Source organism: Nerophis ophidion, linkage group LG24 (genome assembly GCF_033978795.1).
Source record: "Nerophis ophidion isolate RoL-2023_Sa linkage group LG24, RoL_Noph_v1.0, whole genome shotgun sequence".
In the NCBI taxonomy this organism is placed as follows: domain Eukaryota; kingdom Metazoa; phylum Chordata; class Actinopteri; order Syngnathiformes; family Syngnathidae; genus Nerophis; species Nerophis ophidion.
This window is the reverse complement of record NC_084634.1, coordinates 5,624,358-5,651,008: the sequence shown is the minus strand read 5'-3', so window position 1 is coordinate 5,651,008 and position 26,651 is coordinate 5,624,358. Positions and strand designations below refer to the sequence as shown.

The 26,651-nt window shown below is 39.7% G+C and overlaps 2 protein-coding genes across 4 annotated transcripts in view; one reads left to right on the top strand and one right to left on the bottom strand.

The window, feature by feature from the left end:
- The window catches only part of LOC133542457 (gastrula zinc finger protein XlCGF57.1-like), a 170,172-nt gene that overhangs the window by 51,055 nt on the left and 92,466 nt on the right, over positions 1-26,651 (top strand). The window lies entirely within an intron of this gene.
- The window catches only part of LOC133542462 (oocyte zinc finger protein XlCOF22-like), a 44,509-nt gene continuing 30,512 nt past the window's right edge, over positions 12,655-26,651 (bottom strand). Inside the window, exons 1-3 of one of the 2 annotated variants that reach the window (XM_061886619.1) lie at positions 26,489-26,640; positions 23,852-24,074; positions 12,655-14,299 (exon numbers count right to left, since the gene is read on the bottom strand). In XM_061886619.1, the coding sequence (XP_061742603.1) occupies positions 12,912-14,299; positions 23,852-24,074 (1,611 nt within the window). In that variant the 5' untranslated portion in view covers positions 26,489-26,640 and the 3' untranslated portion in view covers positions 12,655-12,911. Of the gene's footprint in view, positions 14,300-23,851; positions 24,075-26,488; positions 26,641-26,651 lie in introns of those variants that run through there. The other variant, XM_061886617.1, reaches the window with a different exon arrangement.

Sequence of the window (26,651 nt, the reverse complement as noted above, 5' to 3'; positions counted from 1 at the left end):
ACTTCTGTTTGTTTTCTGTTGGGTTAAAAATGTTGCTTTCGCAGAAGGAAGAACGAGGAGAGGATATTGCACGTAAAAGTAAAGCCAACTAATCACAGCTCTGTAGTCCTGGTCACCGTTGACGTGAGGTGAGACTATTTTGGAGGTGCACGTCAAGGTTGGCTGGTAGGTTGGCGTCACTTGATGCTGCAGCACAATGAAACCTTTAAAGGCCTACTGAAATGAGATGTTCTTATTCAAACGGGGATAGCAGGTCCATTCTATGTGTCGTACTTGATCATTTCGTGATATTGCCATATTTTTGCTGAAAGGATTTAGTAGAGAACATCCACGATAAAGTTCGCAACTTTCGGTGCTAAGAGAAAAGCCCTGCCTCTACCGGAAGTAGCAGACGATGACGTCACATGTTTGATGGCTCCTCACATATTCACATTGTTTTTAATGGGAGCCTCCAACAAAAAGTGCTATTCGGACCGAGAAAACGACAATTTCCCCATTAATTTGAGCGAGGATGAAAGATTCGTGTTTGAGGATATTGATAGCGACGGACTAGTGAAGTGAAGTGAATTATATTTATATAGCGCTTTTCTCTAGTGACTCAAAGCGCTTTACATAGTGAAACCCAATATCTAAGTTACATTTAAACCAATGTGGGTGGCACTGGGAGCAGGTGGGTAAAGTGCCTTGCCCAAGGACACAACGGCAGTGACTAGAATGGCGGAAGCGGGAATCGAACTCGCAACCCTCAAGTTGCAACCCACTCTACCAACCGAGCTATGCCGCCCCACTAGAAAAAAAGAAAAAGAAAACGCGATTGCATTGGGACGAATTCCGATGTTTTTAGACACATTTAGTAGGTTAATTCTGGAAAATGCCTTATCTTTCTATTGTGTTACTAGTGTTTTAGTGAGTTTAATAGTACCTGATAGTCGGAAGGATGTCTCCACGGGTGTGTTCACGCCAATGTCTCAGAGAAGTCCACGGCAGCTATGGACGGCACAAGCTCAGCTTTTATCCGGTAAGAACTGACTTTTTAACCACAATTTTCTCACCGAAACCTGCTGGTTGACATGTGGTCGGGATCCATGTCTCTTTTGACCGCGCTCTGATCCATAGGAAAGTTTTACCTCCAGGAATTTTAAACAAGGAATCACCGTGTGTTTGTGTGGCTAAAGGCTAAAGCTTCCCAACTCCATCTTTCTACTGTGACTTCTCCAATATTAATTGAACAAATTTCAAAAGATTCAGCAACACAGATGTCCAAAATACTGTGTAATTATGCCGTTAAAGCAGCCGACATTTAGCTGTGTGTGTGTGCAGCGTTCATACTTCCTAAAAACCTGTGACGTCTTGCGTACACGTCATCATTACACGACGTTTTGAAGACAAAACTCCCGGGAAATTTAAAATTGTAATTTAGTAAACTAAAGCGGCCGTATTGGCATGTGTTGCAATGTTAATATTTCATCATTGATATATAAACTATCAGACTGCGTGGTCGGTAGTAGTGGCTTTCAGTAGGCCTTTAATAAATCAGAAACTGATGACATAGTGCTGTATTTTAGTTCTTTATCTCTTTTTTTTCAGCCAAAAATGCTTTGCTCTGATTAGGGGGTACTTGAATTAAAAACATTTTCACAGAGGGTACATCGCTGAAAAAATGTTCAGAATTACTGCCCTAAAGAGTATCTTATTCACCATTTGATTGGCAGCAGTTAAGGGGTTATGTTTAAAGGGGAACATTATCACAATTTCAAAAGGGTTAAAAACAATAAAAATCAGTTCCCAGTGGCTTGTTTTATTTTTCGAAGTTTTCTTTTTTTTTAATTTTACACCTCCCGGAATATCCCTAAATAAAGCTTAAAAGTTCTTGATTTTCCCTATTTGCGATGCGACTGTCCATTTCCCTGTGACGTCATACAGTGCTGCCAATACAAACAACATGGCGGTTACCACAGCAAGATATAGCGACATTAGCTCGGATTCGGACTCAGATTTCAGCGGCTTAAGCGATTCAACAGATTATGCATGTATTGAAACAGATGGTCGGAGTATGGAGGCAGATAGCGAAAACGAAATTGAAGAAGAAATTGAAGCTATTGAGCGAATAGCTATTGACGCTATTCGGCCATAGCATGGGTGTACCTAATGAAGTGGCCCATAGCATGGCTGCCTTATTAGCATCGCCGGTAAAATGTGCGGACCAAACGATCAGGACTTTCGCATCTTGTGACACTGGAGCAACTTAAATCCGTCGACTGGTAAGTGTTTGTTTCGCATTAAATGTGGGTATCTAGTTTCAAATGTACATACAGCTAGCGTAAATAGCATGTTAGCATCGATTAGCGTACCATGTTAGCATCGATTAGCTGGCAGTCATGCCGTGACCAAATATGTCTGATTAGCACATAAGTCAACAACATCAACAAAAGTCACCTTTGTGATTTCGTTGACTTAATCGTTGCAAATGCATCTGCAGGTTATCCATACATCTCTGTGCCATGTCTGTCTTAGCATCGCCGGTCAAATGTGCAGACACTGGCAAATTCAATGGGGGTCTGGCGGCACATTTCTTGCCAGTGGTGCAACTTGAATCCCTCCCTGTTAGTGTTGTTACACCCTCCGACAACACACCGACGAGGCATGATGTCTCCAAGGTTCCAAAAAATAGTCGAAAAAACGGAATATAACAGAGCTGAGACCCAATGTTTACAATGTGTTGAAAATGAAAATGGCGGCTGTATTACCTCAGTGACGTAACGTTCTGACGTCATCGCAAAAAGAGCGATAAACAGAAAGGCGTTTAATTTGCCAAAATTCACCCATTTAGAGTTCGGAAATCGGTTAAAAAAATACATGGTCTTTTTTCTGCAACATCAAGGCATATATTGACGCTTGCATAGGTTTGGTGATAATGTTCCCCTTTAAAAGCTCATATCAGCATTCTTTACACTTACAAACTGTAGCACACAAAAAAAGCACATTTAATAAAAAAAAACGTTATTATGGTCTTACCTTTACTTATAAATGAAGTCCATATTCCGCTCCTTCTGAACAAAAACATCGATAACTTGTTTATAGAAGTATTCCTTATCTTTTTTCGGTTTTAAAAGTCTCTCTGTCTTGATGGAGATCACTGTCTTAAGCAAACCTTTTAGCTCCCGTGTTGGTCTTTAATTATTACCTCCGGCTTCGATTGAAAGTCCAGTTTAGAAAACTGTTTTTTTTTTAGATATGGACTCATCCATGTTAAAAGAGGACAAAATAAGCGATCGCTAACTGTAGTTTGTCACTTCCTCTGAAGCCTATAGTATTCGCAAGAATGATCTCTGGGATCACTACCGCCCTCCACCACCAGGGGGCGGGATTACTGCGAGCCTCACAAAGTACGTCTTCGCAGGCGTTTTATGATTGCCTGGCACAAGAAATACGTTACACACATACAGTTGTTGACAAAATACACTGTACATTATTTACTTCAGCTAACTCAACTATGGAAATGTATAATATAATTCATATAGCAATAGGTCTCACTGCACAGCAGCCAGCAGTTAGCCGAGTCATGTTGCCATGGTGACCGGGAGGCTCAACTGGCTGCTGATTCACCGCAAGTAATGCTCAGGTTTTGAACAGCAAATGTGAAAATTCGGCGATTTTGAATGAAAATAGTCTAAATCTGGTGAAGTTAAATGGAAAATAACTTTATAAAGTATAATCACTGGATACATGTGTCACACCCCGCCTCGGTTGGAGGATCGTTTGAGCTCAGGAGTTTTTAAAGCAGTCACTTTTGTCCACAGTGTATTCAGGTTTAGACAACACAACTTTCAAATGTCCCTCAGCAACACCCAGCTCCTGACAAACATGGTTTGGCCCAAATTAGGCCTAATTAGTCAAAGCAGGTGTGCTCAGCTACATAAAGCCTTCAGCCCCACCCTGACTCTTTTAGCCAGACATGCAGAGCCATGGTGAGTGACAGCTTACAATTTGTTTGTTGAGCATGTTTTCCACTGACTAAAAAAAAATGTGCATGGTTTGAGAGGAAGACAAAGGTCAAACAGTGACAGTGTGGGGTCAAACTGTCCCATTTTGTGTGAATGGGTGAATGTGGAAATAGTGTCAAAGCCCTTTGAGTACCTTGAAGGTATAGCAGTATGAACCTTTCAAGTCATGGCTGCAAACTGCCAGTAAGAAGAAGAAGTAATAGAGCTGGTTGCTTGTTTCTCTGGCCAGATCTGACAACATGTTTAAATAGAACAATTGACAGGTTGACAACATCCAAACAAACCAAGTCATCTCCAATACATCTCAACATTACACACATCCTCCAGGCTGAGTTAGTCTAGATCAGGGGTGTCAAACTCAAATACAGAGTGGGCCAAAATTCTAAACTGAACAAAGCCGCGGGCCAAAGTTGAACAACTTAACCTTTTAATAGGGACCCAAACAAGTTTTGCATTGAATATTAAACAAGCAAGGCTTATATAACTTTAGAGTGACATGCAAAATTGAGTTTTCTTGGTAGCGGGGGTGTATATTGTAGCGTCCCGAAAGAGTTAGTGCTGCAAGGGGTTCTGTGTATTTGTTCTGTTGTGTTTATGTTGTGTTACGGTGCGGATGTTCTCCCGAAATGTGTTTGTCATTCTTGTTTGGTGTGGGTTCACAGTGTGGTGTAACAGTGTTAAAGTTGTTTATACGGCCACCTTCAGTGTGACCTGTATGGCTGTTGACAAAGTATGCATTGCATTCACTTGTGTGTGTGTAGAAGCCGCATACATTACGTGACTGGGCCGGCACGCTGTTTGTATGGAGGAAAAGCGGACGTGGCGACAGGTTGTAGAGGATGCTAAAAGCAGTACCTTTAAGGAACGCCCCCAATATTGTTGTCCGGGTGGAAATTCAGGAGAAGATTAGATAGTACTTTATTTATGGTTGCCCCGGGAGATTTTCAGGGGGGTGGGGGGGCACTGAAATTCGTGATTCTCCTGGAAAGATCGGGAGGGTTGGCAAGTATGAGAATTAGCGTTGAATGCGGTGATACAGCGGCACCGCCACTGTATAATACCGGCGGGCCAGCTCTAATTTTAATTTATTATTGCCTCAAGGGCCAAATGAAATTACACGGCGGGCCAGAGTTTGACACCCATGGTTTAGATGATGAATTAAGCTGGAAACTACATCTAAGTCATATAAAGAAAACATTTAAAAAATTGACTGTGATAATAAATAAAATAAAATACAAACCCACAAATATTAACTACATTTATTGTACCCAACTTTATTTGATGCATACATTGTTTATTGCATAAAGATCTGAGGACATACATATAAGACAATCACACAAAAATTTTCATATTACATAAGAGAATAATAAAGACAATTAATAGAATAGACTATAGAGACCCAATAAATGATTCATAAAGTCACACATTTTAAAATTGTAAAAAAGACAACTTTTTAAATTATGTATAAAGTAAATAATAATATGCTTCCAAAAGTGGCCCAGAAGATGTTTCAGATGTGAACCAGTAAATATGAACTAAGAGGGATTTATGTGTACTCAAAAGCAAAGGTCTGAACACATGTAAAACAAATATGTACATCATATAAAGGAGTTCATCTATGAATCATCTACAATTACAAAATAAAATATGTAACGCTTCATTATTTCAAAAAGCATATATAAAACACTATTATGAATAATTATAAAAGTAAATTATGAATGTCTACACATAGAAAGTTTATTGTATTTAACATATTTTATTTATTGTTTATTCTCACCTTTTCAGTCAAATTGTTCTGTTCATTTTAAAGGCCTACTGAAATGAGATTTTCTTATTCAAACGGGAATAGCAGGTCCATTCTATGTGTCATACTTGATCATTTCGCGATATTTCCACATATTTGCTGAGGATTTAGTAGAGAACATCGACGATAAAGTTCGCAACTTTTGGTCGCTAATAAAAAAGCCTTGCCTGTACCGGAAGTAGCAGACGATGTGCGCGTGATGTCATTGGTTGTAGAGCTCCTCACATCCTTACATTTTTTACAATAATGGCCACCAGCAGCGAAAGCGATTCGGACCGAAAAAAGGGACGATTTCCCCATTAATTTGAGCGAGGATGAAAGATTCGTAGGGCTTCACGGTGGCAGAGGGGTTATTGCGTCTGCCTCACAATACGAAGTTCCTGCAGTCCTGGGTTCAAATCCAGGCTCGGGATCTTTCTGTGTGGAGTTTGCATGTTCTCCCTGTGAATAAGTGGGTTCCCTCCGGGTACTCCGGCTTCCTCCCACTTCCAAAAACATGCACCTGGGGATAGGTTGATTGGCAACACTAAATTGGCCTTAGTGTTTGAATGTGAGTGCGAATGTTGTCTGTCTATCTGTGTTGGCCCTGCGATGAGGTGGCGACTTGTCCAGGGTGTGCCCCGCCTTCCGCCCGATTGTAGCTGAGATAGGCGCCAGCGCCCCCAGTGACCCCAAAAGGGAATAAGCGGTAGAAAATGGATGGATGAAAGATTCGTGGATGAGGATACTGAGAGTGAAGGACTAGAAAGAAAAAAAAAAAGACAGGGCAGTGGGAGCGATTCAGATGTTATTAGACACATTTACTAGGATAATTCTGGGAAATCCCTTATCTGCTTACTAGTGTTTTAGTGGGATTATATATTTGTACCTGAAAGTCTGAGGGGTGTGGCCACGGGTGTGGTGACCGCCAGTGTCTCAGAGGGAAGCCACGTTTCTCAACGAGGCAAAGCGAAGGCAGCCGGTCGGGCCGGGCTGAGCTTTTTTTGCCCTTCCTCCACGGTGGAAGCATCCCACGTTCAGGGGCGGCCGGTCGGGTGAGGCAAGAGAGTCCGTAGCTGCCTATTTGACAGGTGCACGAGGAACGACACAAGTTCTGCTCATGTCTACGGTAAGAGCCGACTTATTACCACAACTTTGTAACCTAAACCTGCCGGTTGACATCTGGTAGAGAACCATGTTCGCTTGACCGCTCTGTTCCATAGTAAAGCTTCACCTTCGGGAATGTAAACAAAGAAACACCGGCTGTGTTTGTGTTGCTAAAGGCAGCTGCAATACACCGCTTCCCACTGACATCTTTCTTCTTTGACGTCTCCATTATTAATTGAACAGATTGCAAAAGATTCAGCAACACAGATGTCCAGAATATTGTGTAATTATGCGATTAAAGCAGACGACTTATAGCTGGTATCGGTGCTGGAACAAAATGTCCGCTACAATCCATGACGTCACGCGCACGCATCATCATACCGCGACGTTTTCAACAGGATACTTCGCGCGAAATTTAAAATTGCAATTTAGTAAACTAAAAAGGCCGTATTGGCATGTGTTGCAATGTTAATATTTCATCATTGATATATAAACTATCAGACTGCGAGGTTAGTAGTAGTGGCTTTCAGTAGGCCTTTAAAGGGGAACATTATCACAATTACAAAAGGGTTAAAAAAAAAATTAAAATCAGGTCGCAGTGGGTTGTATTTTTTTTGTTTTAAAAATGTTACCGGTCCCGGAATATCCCTAAATAAAGCTTTAAAATGCCTTATTTTCGCTATCTACAAAACCACTATCCATTTCCCTGTGACGTCATACAGTGCTGCCAATGTAAACAAATAATTGCGAATACCACAGCAAGATATAGCGACATTAGCTTGGATTCAGACCCGGATTTCAGCGGCTTAAGCGATTCAACGGATTATGCATGTATTGAAACAGGTGGTTGGAGTATGAAAGTATTGAAGAAGAAACTGAAGGTATTGAGCGGATAGCTATTGACGCTATTCATAGCCATAGCATGGCCGAATAGCTGCGTTAGCATCGCCGGTAAAATGTGCGGACCAAACGATCAGGACTTTTGCATCTCTTGACACTGGAGCAACTTAAATCTGTCGATTGGTAAGTGTTTTTTTCGCATTAAATGTGGGTGGAAGGAAACGTAATATGGTTGCAAATGCATCTGCAGGTTATCCATACATCTCTGTGCCATGTCTGCTTTAGCACCGCCGGTAAATAGCATGATAGCATCGGTTAGCGTAGCATGTTAGCATCGATTAGCCGGCAGACACGCCCCAACCAAATATGTCTGATTAGCACATAAGTCAACAACAAAACTCACCTTTGTGATTTAGTTGACGTTATCGTTGCAAATGCATCTGCAGGTTATCCATACATCTCTCTGCCATGTCTGTCATCGCCGGTAAAATGTGGAGACACTCTGCCACATTCAATGGGGGTCTGGCGGCAGACACTTTCGCATCTTCGGGCCAGTGGTGCAACTTGAATCCCTCCCTGTTAGTGTTGTTACACCCTCCGACAACACACCGACGAGGCATGATGTCTCCAAGGTTCCAAAAAATATTCGAAAAAACGGAAAATAACAGAGCTGAGACTCGTGTGTGTAATGTGTAGAAAATGAAAATGGCTGCTGTATTACCTCGGTGACGTCACATTCTGACGTCATCGCCACCAGAGCAATAAACAGAAAGGCGTTTAATTCGCCAAAATTAACCCATTTAGAGTTCGGAAATCGGTTAAAAAAATAAAAATTTGTCTTTTTTCTGCACCATCAAGGTATATATTGACGCTTACATATACCTTGATGTTGCAGAAAAAAGACCATATGTTTTTTTAACCGATTTCCGAACTCTAAAAGGGTGAATTTGGCGATTTAAACGCCTTTCAATTGATAGCTGTCACGTCTGTAAATCTGGTTTTATGTTTGATCATGTTTTGTTTTGTTTTCCGTACTCTTGTTCCGTTTTTTCACTTCCTGGTTTGTTTTGTTTCCATGACAACTCATTGCTTTTCACCTTGCCCTCCTAGTCACGCCCATGCCCTCAGTCCCGCACCCGTTCCTAATTATTCACAGCCACTATTTAAGTCAATTTCTTCCTGTCCATCAGTCTGGGAACATCAACTTTCATTACCCATGCCGTTCTAACTTTCATTGTACTCTACGACCTTGCTGCTCATTCTCCACGCCCACGATCACCTGCCACGCACCTTGCTATTCTTGCCTCCTGTTTTTGTTGTCACAGTAAGTGTTTTGTTTTAGTTGTTTATAGTCATGCCATCGTGCTCTTTTTGTTCATAGTTCATTCATGCTATTGTGCAAGTGTTTTTGTTTCCTGTTTATATTTTGTAGCCAAGTTTTATACCTCCTTGTGAGCGCCCTTAGTTTGTTTATTTTTGTATTTAGAATTCCAAATAAAACATCATGTACCTTAATTCACGCCTGGCTCGTCCTGTAATCCCGCTGCGTCGAAGGAGCACACACAATCCATGTCCAAGCCTGACAATAGCCTGTCGACCCGTGACGTCACAACATGAAGCAAGCCGCCATTTTCTCAATCTCATTACACGCACCAAGTCAAATCAGCTCCGTTATTTTCCGTTTTTTCGACTGTTTTCCCGTACCTTGGAGACATCATGCCTCGTCGGTGTGTTGTCGGAGGGTGTATCAACACCAACAGAGACGGATTCAAGTTGCACCACTGGCCAAAAGATGCGACAGTCCCTCGTTTGTTCCGCACACTTTACCGACGACAGCTATGCTACGACAGAGATGGCAAGAATGTGTGGATATCCTGCGACACTCAAAGCAGATGCATTTCCAACAATAAAGTCAAAGAAATCTGCAATATTGGAAAATAGACCACTACTGAATCTAACGGAGTACGTGAGCTATTCAGGGACGACGGCCGTCTGTTCCCGCAGACAAGCGAGGTAAACCCCCTGGATGTCTTGGCTAAGACGTGATTTATGCCACTTCTTTTTGTCTCATTTTGTTCACCAAATTTATAACGTGCATGAATGCACAAAGGTGAGTTTTGTTGATGTTATTGACTTATGTGGAGTGTGCTAATCAGACATATTTGGTCACGACATGACTGCAAGCTAATCGATGCTAACATGCTATTTAGGCTAGCTGTATGTACATATGGGGATGCAAAACAATAACAGTGCAATACGTTTTCATAACATGGTCACTACTGCTTACTTTGTCTTGTTATATTCTTATTTTACTGTTATATTTTTATTCCCATTGTTGCTTTTTATTTTTTATTCTTATTGTAATATTTCTCTATTTTGTTTCCATTTAAACCCCCATTATTTACTTTTATTTAAATTGATCTCAACTCTGTACACTGCTGCTGGAATTTAAATTTTCCTAAAGGAACTCTCCTGAAGGAATCAATAAAGTACTATCTATCTATCTATCTATCTATTTTGCATCATTATGCCTCATTTGTAGCTATATTTGCATCCAGCCTTTCCCTCCACCCACATTTAATGCCAAACAAACACATACCAATCGTTGGTTAGAAGGCGATCGCCGAATTCGTCCTCACTTCCTCCCGAGCCGCTGTCTGTCGTGATATGGCTCAAAAGCTTCAGTTTCTTCTTCAATTTCGTTTTGGCTACCTGCCTCCACACTCCAACCATCCGTTTCAATACATGCGTAATCTGTTGAATCGCTTACGGCGCTGAAATCTCAGTCTGAATCCGAGCTAGTATGCTATACCTTTCTGTGCTATCCGCCATGTTTGCTTCTGGTGGTATACGCAGTGACGTCACAGGATAATGATAATGGACGGGTGGATATACCGATGGTGAAAATCAGGCACTTTTAAACCCTTTTTCGGGATATAGCGCGATGGGTAAAATTTCGAGAAAAACTACGAAAAATAAAATAAGCCACTGGGAACTGATTTGTATTGGTTTTAACCCTTCTGAAATTGTGATAATGTTCCCCTTTAACCTGGGTTCGATCGAACCCTAGGGCAGTGGTTCTCAAGTGGGGTTACGCGTACCCCTGGGGGTACTTCAAGGTATGCCAAGGGTTACGTGAGATTTTTTTAAAATAACAAGTCAAAAATCCTTTATAAATATATTTATTGAATAATAGTTCAAGAAAATATGAATGTAAGTTCATAAACTGAAAAAAAATACAACAATGCAATATTCAGTGTTGACAGCTAGATTTTTTTGTGAACATGTTACATAAATATTGATGTTTCTTTTTTTGTGAAGAAATGTTTAGAATTAAGTTGAAGAATCCAAATGGATCTCTATTACAATCCCCAAAGAGAGCACTTTAAGTTGATGATTACTTCTATGTGTAGAAATCTTTATTTATAATTGAAGCACTTGTTTATTTTTCAACAAGTTTTTAGTTATTTTCATATCTTTTTTTCCAAATAGTTCAAGAAAGACCACTACAAATGAGCAATATTTTGCACTGTTATACAATATAATAAATCAGAAACTGATGACATAGTGCTGTATTTTACTTCTTTATCTCTGTTTTTCAACCAAAAATGCTTTGCTCTGATTAGGGGGTACTTGAATTAAAAAAAATGTTCACAGGGGGTACAGCACTGAAAAAAGGTTGAGAACCACTGCCCTAGGGGTTCAGTGAGTCGGCCTCAGGGGTTCGGCGGAGCCTCCGCCGCAGAGTTCAACACACACCCGACTCATTGTGTAAATAAAAACTTCTCCCTATCGGCGTATAATAGATACCTTCAAACAATGTTCCCCCTATGCGTGAGCAAACGCAAAAACTCCTTGAGCATTCAGTGGAGCACATGTAAGCACACCTATCCCAAACCTGACTAAATAACAAATTAAATGTTTTATTATTATAATCAAATAACAGCTGTCATTTCCATGTGATTATTTTCTAATCTAAGTTGTTTGGCCCACTAACAATGACAATAACAACAAATATTGTTTTTCATGAGCTGTGTACTAGCAGGGTTTCCCACACATTCATTTATTTGTGGCGGCCCGCCACAAAAGAATTACGGCCGCCACAAAAAATAAAACATTTATTTGTATTTCTTTTCAGCTTTTGACTCGCTCGACCGCTCATAAAAACAATGGGGCTCTGTCTGTGAATGGAGCTTGTAGTTACATATTATATAAATATGTACATAAAGTGTTGTAATTATATTCCAACTCCCTGTTCTTCTTGGTCATCGCCACCCCCAGCCCCGCCGCTCGACCACACCACCACAAATAGATGTGCCTGACCTGTGGGAAACACTGACTACTAGTATTGTATGTCTGGGTGGAAAACGAAGAAAAGGAACAGACTTTGCTGTGAAAATGAATACATGATTTTATTTGCCGGGGTGAAGTCACGGATATCTGAACTGGTCTCTCAAAGGCAACAGCAGAAGTCACACTGATTTGCAGGTGTGTTATTTGTTGTGAGTTCATACACTGTGTTGGTTTTGTTCTTTGAACAAAGTGATGTTCATGCACGGTTCATTTTGTGCACAAGTAAAAAACATTGAACTTTGCCTTGAATTTGAAAACATTTGTATTTGTATTTTTCACTACAGAAGGGTTCGGGAAATGCGCATATGAAACTGGTGGGGTTCGGTACCTGCAACAAGGTCAAGAACCACTGGTGTAGATGATGAATTAAGAGGTAAACTACATATCTAAGTCATATAAAGAAAATATTTTAAAAATGGACTGTGATAATAAATAGAATAAAATACAAACCCACAAGTATTAACTACATTTATTGTACCCAACGTTAATTGAAGCAAATATTGTTTTTTTGCAAAAAGGTCTGAGGACATACATATAAAACAATCACACAAAAATTGTCATACTACATTAGAGAGTAATAGAGACCTTTAATAGAATGGACTAGAGAGACCCAACAAATGATTCGTGAAGTCACACATTTTAAAATTGTAAACAAGACATCTGCTCAAATGATGTATAAAGTAAATAATAATATGCTTCCAGAAGTGGTCCAGAAGATGTTTCACATGTGAACCAGTAAATATGAACTAAGAGGGATTTATGTGTACTCAAAAGCAAAGGTATGAACAAATGTAAAACAAATATGGACATCAAATCCTGCATCTTCATTTGCTGCTGCTGTTCTCACCAGCACACTTGTGTTTCTTACACTGGGACTTAGAAGAGAATCTTTCACCACACACACTGCAACTCAACATTTTTTCACCTGTGTGTGTTCTCATGTGTACTGTACAAGATTGTCGGTGACGAAAGCTTTTGTTGCAGCTCGAACAGGAGTATGGTTTTTCACCGGAGTGCGTTCTCATGTGTACTTTTAAATTTTTATTTATTACAAAACTTTTACCGCATTCTGAGCAGGTAAAAGGTTTTTTTCCGGTGTGTATTTTCATGTGTGCTTTGACATTGTGCTTTTGACTAAAATCTTTACCGCATATTGAACATGAAAAAGGTTTTTCTCCAGTGTGTGTTCTCATGTGTATTTTTAAACTTCGGTTTATTGCAAAACTTTTAAAACATTCTGAGCAGGAAAAAGGTTTTTCACCAGTGTGTATTCTCATGTGTGCATTCAAATCCTGCCTTTGAGTAAAATCTTTACTACAGATTGAACAAGAAAAGGGTTTTTCACCAGTGTGTATTCTCATGTGTACTTTCAAATTCTGACTTTCTGTAAACCCTTTACCACAGATTGAACATGAAAAAGGTTTTTCACCAGTGTGCGTTCTCATGTGCACTTTCAAATTGTTACTTTGTGCAAAACCTTTACTACAGATTGAACAGGTAAAAGGTTTGTCTCTAGTGTGTCTTCTCATGTGTGTTTTCAAATAACTATGGTATTTAAAAGTTTTGTCACAGACAGAACACGTCAAGCGTGTGTTGTCAGTGTGACATGTCTTATCATCTTTAGAGTCTTCATCATCAGTGTCAGGAGAGTGTGACGTTGTGTCCTCACTATCTGATAGTGGAGCTAAGAGCTTGTCTGCTTGTGATCCTCCACAGTGGTCTCCATCAGCTTCTGTTGTCATGTGTTGAGTTGAGCTGCTGCTTGGAGGCTCCCCCCCTCCCCTCTCCTCACTCTCACCTTTGACCTCATCATCTTCACTCTTCACAGGGACACCAGTCACTGGCATCTTGGTGACATCAACCTCCTCCAGTCCTTCAAGATGCTCTCCCTGCTGACTGATGCTGTGTTCCTCCTCTTCCTCTTTGATGTGAAAGGTCAGTGGGTCTTCCTCTTTGATGTGAAAAGTCAGTGGGTCTTCCTCTTTGATGTGAGGGCTCAGTGGATCCACCGCTTCCTCTTTAAAATGGGGTGTCAGAGGGTCTTCCTCCTCCTCTTTAAAATGGGGGATCCGTTGGTATTGCTCTTCATTTTTGAAATTGGGGATCAGTGGGTATTCCTCTTCCTTCTTAATGTGGGAGGGCTGTGGCTCCTCCGTCCGCATCCTGAAGCTCCACTTCTGTTGCTCAGGGTGAAGATGTTCTTCACAGACGTCTGCAAGACAAACACAAGTTTGAGAAACATCCATCTCTGCTCATTCACACAATGCATTCAGTACTTTTACATGCACTTAGTAAAAACAAGTTATCGTATGAACTGTCTTGAAATCTCAGTGACGCACAGACACACTGCTCTTTACAACATTATTCACAGGAAAATAAAAACCAACGAGGACAGCAGGACTTGTTACTATGCATAGAGGATATGGTTTAAAATTGATTTTACCATATATTATTTCGTATTGAATTACTAATAAAACCATTTTAAAACAGGCTTCACAGGCTCCTAATTTAGTTGCTGAAATATGCAGTAAAATATTACATAATTTCTAGTATTATTTTCTTAAATAAAGTACCGGTAACCAGATAATAACAGTAAATAAACAAGTACATTAATAAGAATTGTTTGACGAAATAATACGATAACAAATTAGACAATATGTTACTGCATATGTCAGCTGCCAAATTAGGAGCTTTTGTAACCACTTTGAAATGATTCTATTATCAATCATATACCAAATTGTATATTATTATTATTATTATCTGACAAATTCAAAGGAAACTGCACTTTTTTAAACTGTTGCCTATCATTCACAATCCTTATGTAAGACAAATGTTTAGAATTTTTATGAATTTTATTTCCTAATTAAATGTGAGCAAAAATCAGCTAATATTGTAGTCAATGGGAGCTCCTCTATTAGACCCACAAAGTCCTCCAAATAACCATTCAAAAACTGGCAAAAATACTCCATTTACATTTTGTGACCTGAATATTAACCAAGTATTAGTGATATTGTTATTATAAGTGCTAACGTTAAGGACCTACTTTTAGTGGCGCATTGATCACAGAAGTAACTAGCTTATGCTGCTATATTGACATACTGAGCTGCTTTCTTGCCTCTAAGATGGTGAAAGCTAATTCTAGATTATAAATCATGCTTCTCACTTATGTAGTAGAAGGTTGTGGACATAAACCGAGAACTTGGTCAACTCCGACATCCAACTTAGACCTGGAGATGGCAAGAAAGACAAGAAAATACGCTCTTTTGCACCCACCCTTTTTTTTAACCCTTTGCGAGGATTAATTCTTCATCTAAACGGGAAGATATGAACATCCCATCAGTCGGCATCCCAGTGAGAGCAGACATTGTATGCTTAAAATGTGCAAGATATGTAAATATGAAATGTTATTAAGAACATTACTACATTACATATATACTTACCGCTAAACTTCCCTGATACCGAAGTACTGTACATGTCAAACTACTTCCTTAATGAACACCATAACCACAACACCAGGGGGAGCTCCACAAACCACGTTAAACCCAGATTCCGATCCAACAAAGGTCTTAACTCATTCTCTTTCTATGCCACATCAATGTGGAATGCACTCCAATCAGGTATAAAAGTAAGTGCATCTCTATATTCCTTCAAAAGCGCTCTAAAACAACACCTCCAGGCAACTTCAACCCTTTACTAATACCCTCCTCCATTCACATCCCATGTCCCAGGATTATAAATACCTAATGTAAAAAATCTAATTTACTTCTAATGTAGATACTTGTTCTTATGCTCTGTGAACTCACTATGTTCTCTGCTGGCTGTACATATCCTGCTAAGTAAGACCTACACTGTTTCAATGTCCATTTCTCTGTTGATGCAATTGTTGATGACTGAAGTACTGATATCAACCAAAGCTCCTCATCCCACCCCCCGGATTGTAAATAATGTAAATAATTCAATGTATATACTTTGATGATTAACCTGTGTGATGACTGTATTATGCTGATAGTATATATTTGTACCAGGAATTGATTAACGTGGACCCCGACTTAAACAAGTTGAAAAAACTTATTGGGGTGTTACCATTTAGTGGTCAATTGTACGGAATATGTACTGAACTGTGCAATCTACTAATACAAGTATCAATCAAAAAAATCAATTAATCAAAAACAGTGTGTATTTAAAATGTTGAAGGGGGTTTTAGGATGTTATTTAGAGCACTTTATAGGCAGAATAGAGCGGCTACCAATGACTCAATTGTTAGTTCACTTTTGCTAAGGTTTATTTTCTATTGAGGATGCATTAACCATCGACCTGCTCAGTGGCCTTGTGGTTAGAGTGTCTGCCCTGAGACTGGAAAGTCGTTAGTTCAAACCCGGGGCCGAGTCATACCAAAGACTATAAAAACGGGACCCATTGCGTCCTTGCTTGGCACTCAGCATCAAGGGTTGGGGGTTAAATCACCAAATGATTCCCTACAGTTGGGACCTTAACTTTAACTTACATAGGGACTGTGAATGATTCCAAAAAGTGCAGTTCCCCTTGAAATTAGAAAATAGAACAACAAGTGAATTATATTTATATAGCGATTTTCTCTAGTGGGCTTCACGGTGGAAGAGGGGTTAGTGCGTCTGCCTCACAATACGAAGTTCCTGCAGTCCTGGGTTTAATCCCAGGCTCGGCATCTTTCTGTGTGGAGTTTGCATGTTCTCCCCGTGAATGCGTGGGTTCTGTCACGCCAAATTTCTTCTCCCTACAACCCCCCACTCACTTCCGGGGTCATGATTAATACAGACGTTTTGTTAACGCTATATTATAAAAAAAATTTAATAACAATTTACAAACACAAGCTATGGGATGACATAAGAGGAAACGTGACCCCGGAAGTAAATGCGTCATCCCATAGCTTGTGTTTGTAAATTGTTTTTTAATTTTTTTTTATAATATAGCGTTAACAAAACGTCTGTATTTTTATAATATAACGTTAACAAAACGTCTGTATTAATCATGACGCCGGAAGTAAATGGGGGGGGAAGGTTTTTGTAGGGGGGAAGAAATTTGGCGTGACAGTACTCCGGCTTCCTCCCACCTCCAAAAACATGCACCTGGGGATAGGTTGATTGGCAACACTAAATTGGCCCTAGTGTGTGAATGTTGTCTGTCTATCTGTGTTGGCCCTGCGATGAGGTGGCGACTTGTCCAGGGTGTACACCGCCTTCCGCCCGATTGTAGCTGAGAAAGGCGCCAGCGCCCCCCGCGACCCCAAAAGGGGAATAAGTGGTAGAAAATGGATGGATGGATGGATGGATTTTCTCTAGTGACTCAAAGCGCTTTATATAGTGAAACCCAATATCTAAGTTACATTTAAAACAATGTGTGTGGAACTGGGAGCAGGTGGGTAAAGTGTCTTGCCCAAGGACACAATGGCAGTGACGAGGACGGCAGAACCTGGGATCGAACCTGGAACCCTCGACTTGCTGGCACGGCCACTCTCCCAAACGCACCACGCCGTCCCCTAAATTAAAGCCAAATAAACATTGAAATTATTTTGTTAAGATATCCGGCTTGTATCTTCAGTAGGGATATAAATCGTTAAGAAATTATCGATATGATACCCTAATCAATATTCCTTATCGATACCAGTATTTATCGGTACTACATGTAATTTGTGGAAGTAAAAAAGGCATTTTAAATAGCATTCCTATTAGCAGAAGAGGTTGAACACCTCCAACATGATGTTCTGTAACATCTCAGAGCAGGGAAGTCTTTTATCAGCAGCTGTTTATTTGAAGTCTTAAAGAAGTCAACTATGTGTGCAGTGCAAGGGGAAATGCAGTTACCGTATTTCCTTGAATAGCTACCGGACATGTAATATGCGCCTGCCTGGAATTACGGTCGGGCAACACTCGCTCCCCAAATTAATAAGCGCAAGCTTACTTTTACCGCCGGGTCAAATTTGTGACGTCACAAGTGACCCTTCCCTTTCCGTCATTACAAAACGGCAGAGGAGTTTTTTTGCAATTACTGTATGTAAACCAGGGGTCTTGTTCCACAGCCATACAGATCACACTAACGGTTGTGATATAAAACAACTTCAACACTCTTAATAATATGCGCCACACTCTGTGAACCTGCACCAAACAAATTTCTGGAGAACATAGGCCCTGCAAAACACCACAAACGCAACACAACACCTACCCACAATGCACTGCATCCACGACACCTGGCTACAACGTCCTTACCCCCCCAGTGCGCTGGTTGAGGTGGGTGGGGTTGGGGGCTCGTGTAAAATAGCCCAGAGTCACGGATACACGGCATTATGGGTAATCCCTATGCTGCGTTTTTAACGTGGCACAGAGCCTACGCTCTCCGGAAATGTGCTTGGTGGGGGTTTACAGAGTGTGGCGCATATTAGTAAGAGTTTTACAGTTGTTTATATCACAAACATCTGTGTAAAAGGTATGGCTGTTGACCAAGTATGCATTGCAATCTCGCCTAAGATGCAGCGAAATGCACGTGTCCGGCCGGCACGCAGACAGCATGGTGTAAAAGTGGGCGCGAAGACATGCTGTAGAGCAGTGGTCCCCAAACACCGGGCCGCGGACGCAGAATATGTATATATTTTTTTATCACACTCAATTTTTTTACTGCATGCCATTGGTAAGCGCAGGGGTGAGAAGAGGTTTTAAAATTATTAGCGGCTGCTTACTTTTACCGCATGCTTTGAATAAGCGCAGGAGTGAGAAGAGGTTTTAAATTAATTAGCGCCCCGGCGGCTATTCAAGGAAATACGGTACGTCATCTTCTTGTCAATAACACACACATCAATCTTTCACATGTTGTTGCTTCCTTATTTGTCATTATTTAATGCTGATTTTAATGTGTAGCAGCGGCAGCTGAACTCAATGTGACAACGTGTCATAGTTACGTCTGTCAGCTGGAATTAAAAATACAAATAGTTGTGTCGTTAGTCCAGAATCTTCACGGTCCTCATGGACGACATAATTAGGAACCAGTACTAAAAAAAATGGTACTTGGTATACATCTCTTATCTTCCCCACTAAACCTTTGAAATATGCTGACATATGTGCTGCTAAAGGTAAATAAACAGTAGCCATATTGAATGTTTGCCTTCATTTGACCAGGTGAGGTAAGGAGGACGGCCTCTAGGTCACATGGTTACACCCCAGCAATTACACTGTTGATGATTGATGAGCATTCATTTTTAAATGGTGGTGTTAAAAAGCAAATATATCTCCATCTTTAGTCCTAAATGTGGCCCCCGGATGAACATGTGTCACAAACATTGTATTAGATCAGCGGTCACCAACCTTTTTAAAACCAAGAGCTACTTCTTGGGTACTGATTAATGCGAAAGGCTACCAGTTTGATACACACTTAAATAAATTGCCAGAAATAGCCAATTTGCTCAATTTACCTTTAATAAATAAATCTATACATATATAAAAAATGGGTATTTCGTATTTTTTTTTTTCCTTTTATGGAAGGTTTTTTGTAGAGAATAAATGATGAAAAAAAACTTAATTGAACGGTTTAAAAGAGGAGAAAACACACAAAAAAATTTAATTTAATTTTGAAACAGTTTATCTTCAATTACGACTCTTTAAAATTCTAAATTAAATCGAAAAAAATAAAGAAAAAAACTAGTTAATTCGAATATTTTTAAAAAAAAATAAAACATTTTATGGATTATCATTAGTAATTTTTCCTGATTAAGATTAATTTTAGAATTTTGATGATATATTTTACATAGGTTAAAATCCAATATGCACTTTGTTATAATATATAACAAATCGGACCAAGCTATATTTCTAACAAGGACAAATCATTACGTCTTCTAGATTTTCCAGAACAAAAATTTAAAAATAAATACTAAAGACTTTAAAATAAGATTTAAATTTGATTCTACAGATTTTCTAGATTTGCCAGAATATTTTTTTTGAATTTTAATCATAATAAGTTTGAAGAAGCTAAAATTAAGAATTAAATTAAAATGTACGTATTATTGTTTACAGTAGTAAAAAAACCCAATACTTAAACATTGATTTAAATTGTCAGGAAAGAAGAGGAAGGAATTTAAAAGGTAAAAAGGTATATGTGTTTGAAAATCCTAAAATCATTTTTAAAGTTGTATTTTTCTCTAAAATTGTCTTTCTGAAAGTTATATGAAACAAATTTAAGCGACTATAAGACATTTCACTTAATAATGAGCGGGCGATTGGTTTGAGATGGTATGAGATCAAGATGTCATCTTTAGATCAGGCTTTGTTTTTTCGACAATCACTGCCACGTTAAAAAGTTAAAGTACCAATGATTGTCACACACACACTAAGTGTGGCGAGACAAACAGAGGAACATCAACCTCTCATAAATATTGTGTGTTTGAAACTGTCTCGTTTTTATGAACAACATAAACAATCAGTGCATCATCCTCACATGACAATTCATCTTCCTATAGACATTATACTTAAGAATAGTGTTAATAATGAAATATAAAGTCAGTAAACATGTGAGAGTAAGAAGTAAACAAACCTGTTCTGTGTAACACAACTTGATGTTTTTGATGTTGTCGCTCCTTCTGTTGTTATTTTTGTTCCATTTGTATATCACTCTGCGGTTTGACATACTTAGTTCCTGTTTTGTTCGTTTCCATGGTCACTCATTAGTTTCAGCTGCTACTCTCTTTTCCAGCACACCTGACTTTACTAATCACCACCTGTTTATAAGCCAGCGTTTTCTGTTCACTGATTGTCGGATCTTAGTTTGTTCACATACATCTGTTTATGACTTGTCTCTCACTCTCGGTTTCGCTAGCTCTCACGCTAAGCTTTATTTTATTCCTAGCTTTCACGCTAGTTGTTTTGTGTTTCCTTTTGTGTGCCTTTGTGCTTCGGTTTGTTTGTCCTAGCTTTCCATGCTAGCGCTTTTATTTGCCTTTTCTATTAGCATCAGTGTTTTTGTTCATAGCTCCTTTTGTTTAATAAATCCCTTAGTTCTTATCTTTTTGCTGTGTTCTTGCTGACGCATCCACGGAGGACCGAATCCGGCATTACAATGCCACACAAGCGTAACACCTTCTCCTCTTTTGTTGGACAAAGTTCCTCCTCGTACTCTGCTATGGTTCTTTCGCACATTTTCACACAATCACAACACTTTACACTCACACTTGATCCCTGCTTAGCGATGTGTTTTGATCACTTCCGCCTCTCTTTGTTAGCAGCTAACAAGCTAAGCTAACTAGCAAGCTAAGCTAGCTGGAGAAGCATCAAAGTGCGCTCAGACTAATATAACCGGATGCAAACAGTTATTAACGATGTTTACTCTATTTACTAGAGTGTAATAAAGGACATATATGTGTACATGGAGGCACAGATTAAGAACACTGAACTGTGACGACTGCAATAACGTCTTCACCGTCAGACGCAGTGACGTGCGGTGATGTTCATGGCTGGTGAGGCACTGACGTGACTCACCATTCTCTAGAATGACTACCGGCAGTCACCCAGATAATAAGTATTAGGGCGTGCTATGAAGTCATTGACTTTGTCGCCTACTACAACATGTACTATCTGCTTGTCAGTCCACCAACATGTTGTGTGTGGCTTCCGCGGCAACACGCACATGACTGCAAAGCATACTGGGTGACACAGAGTACACTAATGGGTGTGATATAAACAATTTTAACACTCTTAGTAATATGCGCCACGCTGTGAAGCCACACCAAACAAGATTGACAAACACATTTCGGGAGGACATCCTCCACGCACACAACCTAAACACAACACAAATACCCAGAATCCTTTGTATCCATGGTACCCCTGACTATTTTATTCATTGGATTATGTCTTTTTTTTTTAATACTACCACCACCATGCTTGACGGTAGGCATAATGTTCCTGGGATTAAAGACCTCACCTTTTCTCCTCCAAACATATCGCTGGGTTTTGTTGCCTAACAGCTCCATTTCCGTTTCATCCGACCACAGAACTTTCCTCCAGAAGGTCTTATCTTTGTCCTTGTTATGTCAGATGAAACAAAATTTGAGCTGTTTGGCCGCAAAACTGTGTTTGTTATCAAGTTCCACAACTGTTCATGTTATCCCACGCTTCATGTGTCGAAGTCACGTTGTGACATTGGTGGTTTACAAGAAGACGAGCATGTTCGGCGGCACAAAATCACGGAGTACTTACAAGCAGATACAGTGTGTAGACAGAAAAAGGGAGAACGGACGCATTTTGGTGTAAAAACTAAAAATAAAGGTGAAGTTATGACACAAACTCCCTCAGGAAGAGGTGCGTTAAGACATGGCTAGCTAGCGGCTAATGTCCATCCACCGTCGGCAGTATCTAGTCGATACTACTATGATTACGTCGTTATTTTTTGGCATCACATCTTCTTTTTTTTTTTTTAAATGTATATTATGTTTATAAACTCAGGAAATATGTCCCTGGACACGTGAGGACTTTGCAGATGACCAATGTATGATCCTGTAACTACTTGGTATCGGATTGATACCCAAATGTGTGGTATCATCCACAAACTAATGTAAAGAATCAAACAACAGAAGAATAAGTGACTATTACATATTAACAAAAGTGTAAATAGAACATATTAAAAGAGAAAGTAAGCAGATATTAACAGTAAATGAATAAGTAGATTAATAATTCATTTTCTACCACTTGTCCTTAATAATGTGTACAAAATAATAGCTGTATAAATGACACAATATGTTACTGCATATGTCAGCAGACTAATTAGGAGTCTTTGTTTGTTTACTTACTACTAAAAGACAAGTTTTCTAATATGTTCACTATTTTAATTAAGGACTTAACTGCAATAATAAGAGGAGGCTTGTCTAACACTCAGAGGTAGGTCGTTCCAGAGCTTGGGAGCAGCAGCAGCGAAAGCTCTGTCACCTCTAAGCTTCAGCCTTGTGTCAGGGACCGTCATTAGCAGCTGATGGGCCAATAATGCCATTTTTGTGGTCCACTTTATTGAGAAAAGTACCAAACATTTTTTAGTACCGGTACTAAAATATTGGTATGGTAACACTACCACCTATATTTGAATATTGTCTAATGGAAATGACTGCTGTCTGATAATCACATTAATAACCAGTGTTGGCGATAACACACTTTTTATGTCTTTTTACGCATTGAAATCAAAAAGGACGTGCATTTCCGTAAATCGTGTCCCTGGTATGCAGAGTTTTAGTTTTTTTTAACCGACCTGCCTTCTCCGGGTCAAAACTCCAATTTGCTTGTTTTTTTTAATCTATTATTGCTTTCCGCCGGTGTTTTGTGTTGTTTGTTGTGACGGTGCGCTCTTATCACGCCGTCACTTGAGGACCGACACGTCAGCGGGAGCAAGCGTGCTGTCGGTTGGTATAGTGGCCGTGCCAGCAACTTGAGGGTTCCAGGTTCGATCCCCGCTTCCACCATCCTAGTCACTGCCGTTGTGTCCTTGGGCAAAACACTTTACCCACCTGCTCCCAGTGCCACCCACACTGCTTTAAATGTCACTTAGATATTGGGGTTCACTATGTAAAAACGCTTTGAGTCACTTCAGAAAAGCGCTATATAAATATAATTCAGTTCCCTAATTCACACGATTGATGAGCATTCATTTTTAAATGGTGGTGTTAAAAAGCAAGTATATCTCCATCTTTAGTGATAAATGTGGCCCCCGGATGAACATGTGTCACAAACATACATATTAGATGATATGTGGATGTTGTGCTTACTTGGACTGTGATGAAGCTGTGAGGACTCAGGTGGTTTGTCTTCATGCTCTTCAGTCTTCACAGAGACAACAGTCAGTGGAAACTTGCTGAGATCCGCCTCCTCCTGCCCTGGAAGAAACTCTTCCTCCTGAGTAACCCAGAGATCCTCCTCTTCCTCTTTAATGTGGGGGGGCTGTGGATCCTCCTGCTGCTGAAGGGGACGTTCTTCTTGACCAGCGTTCATCTGTTGGACGTCCGCAAGACAACACAGACAAACTTCAGCTCAGACGTGTCAAATATTTTTTAGTCTATCAAATATAATATTTTCCAAGTGGACTGACAGCACTTTGTGGTGATGTTCTTCTACACATGGAATAATAATCAGTTATTGATTATTAGGAATTGTGTAATTGATCTTGTTTTCTGCATTTACATTAATTATTGATAAAAAGTAACAACTTATAGAAAACCTCCTGCTGGGATTTTAATACCGTCATGACTGCATGAAGTCAGTCTGCACGTATAAAAGTTTCATTGTGCTGCAGCATCAAGTGACGCCAACTGGCTCCTCCCACTACCAACCTACCAGCCAACCTTGACGTGCACCTCCAAAATAGTCCCACCTCACATCAACGGTGACCAGGACTACAGAGCTGTGATTAGTTGGCTTTACTTTTACGCGCAATATTCCTCTCCTTGATCTTCCTTCTGCGAAAGCAACATTTTTAACCCAACAGAAAACAAACAGAAGTGCAGCGAAGCACGTGTAACAAGTGCCAGCGAGTGTGGCCGTGTGATAGTATGTTGCTTGAACCTCACTCACACCTTAAGAAATGTGCTGGTGTGAGAATATATGTACACTATATTGCCAAAAAGAATTTGGCCAACCATCCAAATGACGAGAATCAGGTGTTCTAATCACTTATAAAATCAAGCACTTAGGCATGGAGACTGTTTCTACAAACATTTTGTGAAAGAATGGGCCGCTCTCAGTGATTTTCAGCGTGGAACTGTCATAGGATGCCACCTGTGCAACAAATCCAGTCGTGAAATGTCCTCGCTCCTAAATATTCCAAAGTCAACTTTATTATAAGAAAAGTGAAGAGTTTGGGAACAACAGCAACTCAGCCACCAAGTGGTAGGCCACGTAAACGGACAGAGAGGAGTCAGCGGATGCTGAAGTGCATAGTGCAAAGACTTTCTGCACAGTCAGTTGCTACAGAGCTCCAAACTTCATGTGACCTACCAGTTAGCCCACGTACAGTACGCAGAGAGCTTCATGGAATGGCTTTCCATGGCCGTTCAGCTGCATCTAAGCCATACATCACCAAGTCTAATGCAAAGCGTGGGATGCAGTGGTGTAAAGCACGTCGCCACTGGACTCTAGAGCAGTGGAGACACCTTCTCTGGACTGAGGAGTCACGCTTTTTCCTTCTGGCAATCTGATGGACCAGTCTGGGTTTGGAGGTTGCCAGGAGAACGGTACATTTCCGACTGCATTGTGCAGAGTTTGAAATTAGGTGGAGAAGGAATTATGGTGTTGGGTTGGATTTTCAAGAAATGGGCTTGGCCCCTTTGTTCCAGTGAAAGGAACTTTGAATGATCCGGTATACCAAAACATTTTGGACTATATATATATATATATATATATATATATATATATATATATATATATATATATATATATATATATATATATATATATATATATAATATTTGGGTACATCATGCTTTGATTACAAACTAAATATTGATGCATGTTCAATTTGTGTGCAGTATATTAAAACCATTTTTAATATTTAAAATGTATTTCATTTTTGCACAATTGCTTACAATTGTGCAAATAGTGTGTTCGTAATAATAACCATCAGTTGATTAACACTTCACCCTTGCTCCTGATGGGTGCTGGTTAGCGCCTTGCATGGCAGCTCCCTCCATCAGTGTGTGAATGTGTGTGTGAATGGGTAAATGTGGAAGTAGTGTCGAAGCGCTTTGAGTACCTTGAAGGTAGAAAAGCGCTATACAAGTACAACCCATTTATTTATTTAATTTCCATGATATGTCTGGCCGAATGCAGCTGAGATAGGCTCCAGCACCCCCCCCCCCCCCTCCCCCTCAACCCCAAAAAGGGACAAGCAGTAGCAACCTGGATGGGTGGATGTCATCAGGGTAATAGAAGTGCGTGCAAACAACATTATTTGTATTTATTGCGAATAAAGTTAGCACCAACACAAAGTAGACTACTGCAGTGTATGTGTAATACATTATATTACACTGTCATAAAAAGTTATATTTTATTTTTTATCCTGTAAAACGTTTTTGAGTACACTGAAAAGTGCTATGCCAAATAAAATTTATTATTATTATTATTATTATTATTAATATACCATGTGACTTATTCCAGACTTAAATTACGGAACATTCGTTCCTTTCTGGTAACAAATATTTAATTATGTTAAGCGTGACTGTAATTTACAAAAATAAACAAACAGTAAAAGTATTAAATGAGTCACTATAATTCTCATAGAGAAGATATGAAATACACTCCTCCAAAAAAAAAAAAAACGTTCGCATTTCCAACAAAAGCTAGCATGTTAGCTTGGAACAACATATCAGGTAAATAAGATAAATAATATGAAAATATATAATGTATATTACCTCATAAGCCGCGTGTACAAGAGAGGAGTGGAATATATTCTTCCTATTGTTACACCAGCAACTCTTTTTGTTGTTCTGTGGCCGGGCGAAGGAAGTGTGCACCACTCACTATTGTCCCAGTGAAACACGTGTTTGGCCAACATTGTTCCGCGGTGGAGAACAC